The sequence below is a fragment of the Oryctolagus cuniculus genome, chromosome 5 (genome assembly GCF_964237555.1).
Source record: "Oryctolagus cuniculus chromosome 5, mOryCun1.1, whole genome shotgun sequence".
In the NCBI taxonomy this organism is placed as follows: Eukaryota; Metazoa; Chordata; class Mammalia; order Lagomorpha; family Leporidae; genus Oryctolagus; species Oryctolagus cuniculus.
The window spans coordinates 154,470,647-154,480,364 of NC_091436.1; the positions used below are offsets into that span (position 1 = coordinate 154,470,647).

A 9,718-nucleotide genomic window follows, 5' to 3' on the forward strand; every position below is an offset into this window, starting at 1 on the left:
AATTAATGGAATACAAATTGAGAAGGAAGAAGTAAAACTATCCCTCTTTGCAGACGATATGATTCTGTACTTAGAGGATCCAAAGAACTCTACTAAGAGACTATTGGAACTCATAGAGGAGTTTGGCAAAGTGGCAGGATATAAAATCAATGCACAAAAATCAACAGCCTTGGTATACACAAGCAATGCCATGACTGAGAAAGAACTGCTATGATCAATCCCATTCACAATAGCTACAAAAACAAATACCTTGGAATAAACTTAACCAAAGACGTTAAAGATCTCTACGATGAAAATTACAAAACCTTAAAGAAAGAAATAGAAGAGGATACCAAGAAATGGAAAAATCTTCCATGCTCATGAATTGGAAGAATCAATATCATCAAAATGTCCATTCTCCCAAAAGCAATTTACAGATTCAATGCAATCCCAATCAAGATACCAAAGACATTCTTCTCAGATCTAGAAAAAATGATGCTGAAATTCATATGGAGGCACAAGAGACCTCGAATAGCTAAAGCAATCTTGGACAACAAAAACAAAACTGGAGGCATCACAATACCAGACTTCAGGACATACTACAGGGCAGTTGTTACCAAAACAGCATGGTACTGGTACAGAAACAGATGGATAGACCAATGGAACAGAATTGAAACACCAGAAATCAACCCAAACATCTACAGCTAACTTATATTTGATCAAGGATCTAAAACCAATTCCTGGAGCAAGGACAGTCTATTCAATAAATGGTGCTGGGAAAACTGGATTTCCACGTGCAGAAGCATGAAGCAAGACCCCTTCCTTACACCTTATATAAAAATCCACTCAACGTGGATTAAAGACCTATATCTACGTCCTGACACCATCAAATTATTAGAGAGCATTGGAAAAACCCTGCAGGATATAGGTACTGGCAAATCAACTATTGGGATTGCATCAAATTGAGAAGTTTCTGTACTGCAAAAGAAACAGCCAGGAGAGTGAAGAGACAACCGACACAATGGGAAAAAATATTTGCAAACTATGCTACAGATAAAGGGTTAATAACCAGAATCTACAGAGAGATCAAGAAACTCCACAACATCAAAACAAACAACCCACTTAAGAGATGGGCCAAGGACCTCAATAGACATTTTTCAAAAGAGGAAATCCAAATGGCCAACAGGCACATGAAAAAATGTTCAAGATCACTAGCAATCAGGGAAATGCAAATCAAAACCACAATGAGGTTTCACCTCACCCCGGTTAGAATGGCTCACATACACAAATCTACCAACAACAGATGCTGGCGAGGATGTGGGGAAAAAGGGACACGAACCCACTGTTGGTGGGAATGCAAACTGGTCAAGCCACTATGGAAGTCAGTCTGGAGATTCCTCAGAAACCTGAAGATAACCCTACTGTCGACGCAGCTATCCCACTCGTTGGAATTTACCCAAAGGAATTTAAATTGGCAAACAAAAAAGCAGTCTGCACCCTAATGTTTATCGCAGCACAATTCACAATAGCCAAGACCTGGAACCAACCTAAATGCCCATCAACGGTAGACTGGATAAAGAGATTATTGGATATGTACTCTTTAGAATACTATACCGCAGTAAGAAACAGTGAAATCCAGTCATTTGCAACAAAATGGAGGAATCTGGAACACATCATGCTGAGTGAAGTAAGCCAATCCCAAAGGGACAAATACCATATGTTCTCCCTGATCGGTGACAACTGACTGAACACCAAAAAGGAAACCTGTTGAAGTGAAATGGACACTATGAGAAACAGTGACTTGATCAGCATAGCCCTGACTGTTAATGAACAACTTAATACATTATCCCTCTTAGTAGTTTTTTTTTGTCTGCTCTACTTAATATGACTGGTTTAATTCTGTAATTAACACAGTTATGTCATGTCCCTCGACCAGCAAGGAAGACAGGACCCGAACTCTTCTTCAAGCAGTTTATTCAGGAACCTTGAACAAACTTCTTCTTCTGCCTCCTTTCCTCTCCCATCCCTCTTATAGCCATCAGCACACCAATCAAAAGCAGCCAAGTGGCAAGGATTGATTGGTACAGCAATGCGGAAGCCAGAAGGGAGCTCAGCCATCTCCTTATTAGGAGTTGTTTGTTTCTTGCCAGTCCTTCCGGGAGAAAGGAGCCAGCGCCATCTTTAGGGCACGGTGCAATGGCTCCCCACAGTTCCCCCTTTTTGTTTTAGAACCAGGCATCTAAGGATTACAGGAGAAGGTAGGGGTCTGTCCTCCACTGCCAGGCATCCACCTGGAACAGCATCCTTTTCGCGGGGGTGGGATCTGGGATGCCAACCCACATGCAGACAGACTTGCCTTCCAGGGAACGTAATGGCTTGTTCTCTCCGCAGTGCTTTGCCTCGCACCCTGCACCCATGCCTAGCATTCAAGGAAGGCCAGCCATGCTTGTGGAGATTGTCCAGCCTCAAGGGCATAAAAGGCTTGAGCTATCATGGCCAATTCCCGCCGATGAGCTGTCCTCATCCTGCACAAACACCACAGGCAAAATAACACAACAAGTAACAGCAACCCCGTCAAAGCTCCAAGTCCCGCCCACTCCTTCAGGCTGGAGATGGCTGTGCGGATCCAGGATGACAATCCAGATGCGAAGGAGACATCCACACGTGTGGAGTTGATGGTGACCACGGCAAGGCGCAGTTGCTTCAAGGTGTAGTCAAATTCCGTGGACCAATTCTGCAAGAGCATCTGAGACAACTGTTTAGAGTAGTTTGCTGCCTGAGTCATGTTATCATACTGAACAGAGGTCACACACAACCCTGAAAATTTCCACTCACATTTATCCGGGGAGAAAATGTAAAGTATCCCTTCTTTGCCCAAATGTTATTGCGCCCTTGACATCCCGCCCACGGCAAGATACCATCCCCACGATTGCCATAGCAACGAGGGGCCCATCGTGGCTGAGAAGGAATGGTAGACCCCTGGTCCTTCTCCATGGCAGGCCACCATCCTGATATCCAGGAAGCATTGGCCAATCCAGGGGTTGTTGGAAAATCTACCCAGGCTGCAGATTGATTATACAACGTTATGCAAGAGCTATTTTCATAAGTAATATTATTACTAATCAAAAAACATAAACTGCCTTCTAAGGTGTAATTTCCTGCAGGTGCATATTGAGAATATGTATCCATGGGCAAGTAAGGGACTCCCAAGGTAAGACTGGTGGCAAAAAAGCGAGGGAACACTTGAGCGTTATACATCACCGGCATCGGCTTTGGGAATACTGATAGAATTCCCCATCTCTGCTCCGCCAGTGTCCGTTGCATTTGAGGCAGGAGTATCAGAAGCAACGGCAGGATTCTCCTCGTGGCAGACCCGCCTGACCGCTCGCTCTGGAACCCACACCGGGTCATGTTGATCCTGTGGAAAAACACAAACAGCACCTCATGCCCATGCCAGCACGTGATCAGGGCCACGCCACTGGCCTGTCAAGAGATCTTTCCATTTTACCAACCCTCTACTTGGGTTTCCTTGTTGCTGATGCCTGTCCATGGCTGAGTGCCCATGCACATCCAAATTTAAAAAATTAATTGTAAATAAGACTAAGGCAATTCTCTCTCTTGGGGTGTGGCTATAGGCAACTCCCCCTTTTTGTTTTAAAAGATATTCTTTCAGTGTGTGGTGTGCTCGCTCAATTATGTATTGAGGATCTTTTGCCACCTTGAGGTTGACCTGATTCTTATTACAACATGAGTGATGACTCCATAGGAGATGAGAATTAGTGATAGAGGTACTAGAAGAAGTACTGTGCCAAAAACAAAGGCAAAAATCTCAATTACTTTTGAATAAACACAAGCCATCTTGATCAAGGCTGGCCCCTCACAGAGAAAATTATCCACTTTCCTGTGCTCACATCTTGGCAACTTCAAAGTCAGGGAACAAACAATTAAGGCACTGCCAAGACCACCCATCCAGGCAGTCAGCACCATCCTGTGGCATAGCTGAGTGTGCATGATTACTGTGTAGTGAAGAGGTTGACAGACAGCAGCATAGCAGTCATAGGCCATCACAGTCAAGAGAAGACATTCTGTGGCTGCAAAGACAAGGGCAAAGAAGAACTGGAGCACACACCCTCCATATGTAATAGATTTCTTTGGACCCCATAGATTTACCAGCATCTGGGGGATAATGCTAGTTGTATAACAGAGGTCCAGAAAAGACAGATTGGATAAGAAGAAATACATGGGAGTATGGAGCTGGGCATCCAGATAAGACACAAGAATGATGGTTGTGTTTCCTACCAAAGTCACGACATAGAAGATGAAGACAACTGCAGAGATGATGCGTTCTAACTGTGGTTGATCAGAAAACCCTAGAAGGATGAAGTCTGTCCCGGAACTTCCATTGCTTGTTTCCATTGCCTTTTTGAAGGCTGAGGAATAACACCCTGTTAACCAGTGTAAGTGTCAGACTTAGGTAGAAATGAAAATTTCTGAAGTGCATCATGAGTATACAGAACTGACTATTCTGCCCACTTGCCACATTTGGAAGATATCTCGAATTTTCCTCTGTCAGTTCTCGTAACCTTTTCATTTTTAGTTTTACCCAAGTTAGTCTATTGATAGCATGCTAAACCCAACAATACTGAATTGTGATAACTGAAAATGGTGACATGTTACATCAGCACACATGGTTCTATATATTTTCATTAAGTAATAAAGGCATAAATACAACTATCACATTTTTAAAATGGGTAGATACTTTGAGGGGTTATTATTTCTTGAAATTATGACATAAATGTCATCTGATTATGATAAAACTTTCCTCTATCAAAGGAGTTGAACTTGACAAAAAAAAAAAGGTAATGAAATATTTTCTTGGCATAAGCTCAAGACTTTGGTAGCAGAATCAGACATCTTCACTTTCAAATATTCGCATCCCTACCATTGTAATCATAATCACAATCACCACCACCTTGTTTCTCCTCCTGTTTTTTCAATCACCTCAACACTGCATGCACTGTTCCTGTTATATCTACTGTTTAACCACTCCTACTTCACTGCCTTTTTTGTGAATTTGTTTTCTTATTATTTCTTTTCTGTACATGCATTTGCTTACATGTACAGATGTTATATATTTTTAAAGTACCTTTAATAACTGATATTACATCATCTAAGTGGTCCCATGGAGTTGATGCAGTGTTAAAAACTGAACTACTGTCACAGCCATTTGGCCACCACATACATGTAGTGACATTCTATGTCAGCTTCTACTCACCTGCCGTTCAGCAGAATTGGCCAGGCAGCTAATTCAAACAACAAAGCATTCCTTAGATAACCAGTGAGTTGACTTTCCCATGGAATGTACCAATTACATGAGTGGATCTTCAGATTGCTTTGAAACCATTTATGGAAAAACACCACCTCATTTCAACTCTAAAGAATACAGACAATGGATAAAAACTTTTAACAACCTCACTCTTTCTGATTATTGTATCATATTAAACAGATGGACTGTTTAATGACTGAATTATGTTTTTTTACCAGATAATTCATGATCATGTACTTCAGACCCAAGGTACCTTACTTACAATGTCTCTTGGCTATGCAATGAAAGCTTTGTTTGTTGAAATTATCTGATGAAATGATATGAAGATAAATTATCTTGAGTATATAATTTTTATAAACACTTCAGCTAGAATATGAGTATTATAATCACAAATAAGGATCTGTGATATTCAAATAATGAGAGGTGTAGTTTTTCTCTGTACAAAAATGTAAACTTAATTATTGAGTGTCTAGTTTTTACATAGTAGGATGTCAGCTAAGCAAAGTACAGTTCCTGAGCACATTGTCAACTGCTTCAAAATTCCTGGCATCCATTTCAGGCTCCACCACTTAAAAGCTATGTTTCTTTGGGCAATTATTTAACCCAGGTTTGTATTCCAGGTACTTTAAATGCAAAGTAAATGTAACAGTATTGCCTTCCTCAAGGGAGTTTACGCGTATTAATACTCGTGAAAGTACTTGAAACAGTGCTTGGTCATATTTAGCTCAAAAAATAACAAGCTATATCCACCTACTGGCACATCATTATTATTCTGTCTATATATTCTCTCCTCCTCCTCCTCCTCCTTTTTCACATAAGAGATTTTGCCATGAAGGTCTAGAAGTAAACTGGAAAGTCGTAAATTTTTTGCATAACTTTAAAATGCACAAACAGAATTCCATACACAAAGAACGTACACAAACATGCATTTTGAGGTAATGAGTCTCAGGGCCAGGGGAGGGCTTGAGAACCTGAAATACTTGGTATACAAATGCACTGGGTTCTTTGCTTCATGTTGGGATGGTGTTAGAATTAAAAGGCCATGAATTTGAAAGCTGAAATAGACGTGAGTAGTCTGCATAGATGATTCCAGAGAATAGTCATGCAAAGCCTGTTTACATAAGGTTAGTGACAGAGAACTCAGTTTCACATGAAGCAGATTCTTTCCTTATTGACTCTCACTTGCTTACATTGAGTTCAGTGGTTCTACTTTGCACTCTCCAGGCAATTGCTATTTTCCTTTATTATGAATATAACAAAGACTACATCAGCTTAGTATGGCTTTGTTAAAAAAAACCCTCTGGGTGCTGGCGCTGTGGTGCAGTAGGCTAAGCCTTTGGCTGTGGCACCGGCATCCTAAATGGGCAGAGGTTCATGTTCCCGGCTGCTCCTCTTCTGATCCAGCTCTCTGCTATGGCCTGGGAAAGCAGTAGAAGATGGCCCAAGTGCTTGGGCTCCTGCACCCATGTGGGAGACCTGGAAGAGGCTCCTGGCTCCTGGCTTCTACTATCTCAGGTCTGGATTTTGTGGCCATTTGGAGAGTGAACCACCAGATGGAAAACCTTTCTATCTTTCTGTCTCTGTCTGCAACTCTGCCTTAAATTAATGAATAAAATCTTTAAAACAAACCCTTCAGTTTTAGTTTGATAGGTAGAATAACAAATAGTAAATTTTAATAAATTTATGTGATTTTTTTTACTACTATCATGCTAATCAAGAAATAGAACATTGCCAGCTGCTCCAGGTGCTTTTCTTTGTATCTCTGGTCACTCATTGTGAAGATATACTAGAGCTTATTTCTTCTATCTAAATATATTTTGGTACCTGTTTTCCAATATTCCCTGCCTCTCCTCCCCTACTCTTCCCATTTTCTACTAATCATAATTATATTATCAGATTAATTTTTTAAAGCATCTGTATATGAGAACATGTGGTGACAAACACTCTGAATAAATTTGGTATAAGAGGAACATATGCTAACATGATAAAGGCTATATGCAAACTCACAGCCAACTTCATATGGAATCAGGAAAAGCTTAAAATCATTTCCTCTAAGATCTAGAATAACACAAACATGTCCCTTCTTACCAAATTGGGAATCTTAGCCAAGGTAGTTAGGGAGAAGAAAAAATAAATGTTTTATTAATAGGATGGTAGAAAGTCAAATTATCCATGTTTGTAGCTAATATGTTTCTGTAAATACAAAATCCTTAAGACTCCATCCAAAGACTGTTAAAATTGACACATGAATTGTTGCAGGATACAAAATTAACATAAAGGCTAGTAATATTTTTATATATTAATAATAATGTTACTGAGAAAAAATCATGAAAGCAATCAAACTAAGAATAACTGTCAAAAAAAAAACCCAAAAAAGACCTAGAAACAACTTTAGCCAAGAAGTAAAAGATTTCTATAATGAAATTTATACTACACTGATAAAAAAATTGAAGAAGACATTCAAAAGTAGAAAGACCTCTCATGTTCATGAATTGGAAGACTTAGAATTAATAGTGTTAAAATTTTCAGAATATTGCAAATAATTTACAGATTTAATGCAATTCTCATCCAAATACCAATGGCATTCTTCACAGAACTGGGAAAAAATCCTAAAATTGTATGGAAACACGGAAGACTCCAAATAGCCAATGCAATCTTGAGCAAAATTTAAAAGCCAGAGGCATCACAATACCAAGCCTCAGTGCGTACGACAGCACTATACTAACTAAAGCAGCATGGTGTTGCTACATAGATCAATGGAACAGAGGAGAGATGATAGAAATAAATCCATGCATCTACAGCCAACTGATTATCAGTGAAGATGCCAAAAACATATATTGGAGAAAGGCAAGCTCTTCCCTAGATTCTAATGAGAAAATTGGATTTGCAGAAAATTTAATCTTTTTTTTTAAGACTTAAGCTTTGCTCTAACTCTCATACTATACAAAAATGACTTCAAAATGGATCAAAGTGGGCAGGAAAAGTGGTGCAGTGTGTTCAGCATCCACTTGGGATGCTCAGTTCTAGTTCCAGCTACTCTACTTCTGATCCAGTTCTGTGCTAATGAGCATGGGAAGCAGCAGTTGATTGCCCAGGCCATAGCAGCGAACTGGATGGGAAGGGGAGCACCCAGGACAGATGGGATGCCAGCATTGCAGGCAGTGGCTTTAAACGTTATGCCACAGCACTGGCCCCTAAATCATTGTTACACACACACACATACACACACAGAACTGCAAACACAACCTAATAGTGCTGTCATTCTTGCTTTTGATTTTGTAGCAGCAGTCACTGAATCAGAAATACAGGTTGCAGGATGACAAGCAGTGGTGTAGTATTTCCCAGCATCATTCAGTAAATAGTGTGAACCACCTGCTGGGACTTCTTCATAACTTGTCAAGGAAAGATGTGTGCAGCAAAGAGAATGTGGAGTGCACCGAGTGTGAAATTTGCTCTGTCTTAAAACTGAGCATGAGGATATTTTAGAAAATATGTTGTGAAGAGACTGCTTATCTCTGAGTGAAGACACTGTAGCTGAACACCTCCAGTTGGACACATACATGGTCCACACTCTCCAACTTTGAAGCAGAAGAAGGTAAACCTCTCCGTTATTCATTAGGAGCTATGGAGTCTGGTGAGTGCATAGACTGTCTAGTTTTTCTTTATCCGACTATTTCTACTGATAAGGGAGGGGAATTAGCTGTTTTCATTTACCTGAGACACGAAGCTCTTGTTCTTTGAGCTGCAACAGAACCACTTTAACAGGGCTTTGGCATTTCTCTTTCTCTATAAACCATGGTCAGCAAACTGCACCGATTAACTACAGCTTGGTAAATTGTCGTGCTAACAGTGATGAAATGCAAGGTTTTAAAGCAACTAATTTAATAACATTAGTATTGAGAAAATATGTGGCTAAGTCAGAAATTGTACTTTATGTAATTTAATGATGTGAATCTATATACATGTTTTTTTCATTTTATGTCTTTTAACATTTTTTCGTATTAACTTAAGCCTTAAGTATTATTTTTTTGATACTGTATTAATTTTAATTTAGCAGTGAATGTGACGTTACAAAATAAGGCTTAGAGCACTGGATTGGATGGCAAAGAAGAGGCATAGTACACTTTCGTTGAAACTAGGTTTCCTTTTCTCATGGTATGAACTCAAGTTCCCAATAATGTAGTGTAATTTCACATTTAACTTTCTTCAATGAAGTTTAAAGCAAATGAACCAGACATATTTAAATATAATTTAGATAAACATAAAGATATGAAGAGAAAATTAGAGAAATAAAATCACAAAATGTGCAATTTTGTAAAAATTGTGTCAATTGGTGCTTTTCTAATTAAAGAGCAATATTTTTAATAGTCATACAACGTCCAAGCAGAAAAGCTTAGCTCTGGATTCAAACTA

At 39.5% G+C, this 9,718-nt stretch overlaps 1 protein-coding gene across 1 annotated transcript; it reads right to left on the reverse strand.

The window, feature by feature from the left end:
• Positions 1–3,672: 3,672 nt before the first annotated feature.
• Positions 3,673–4,395, reverse strand: LOC108177322 (putative olfactory receptor 2W6). Its single transcript, XM_017344799.3, has one exon. It carries the CDS (start codon positions 4,393–4,395, stop codon positions 3,673–3,675), a length of 723 nt encoding a protein of 240 aa, XP_017200288.3.
• Between the last annotated feature and the right edge of the window lie 5,323 nt (positions 4,396–9,718).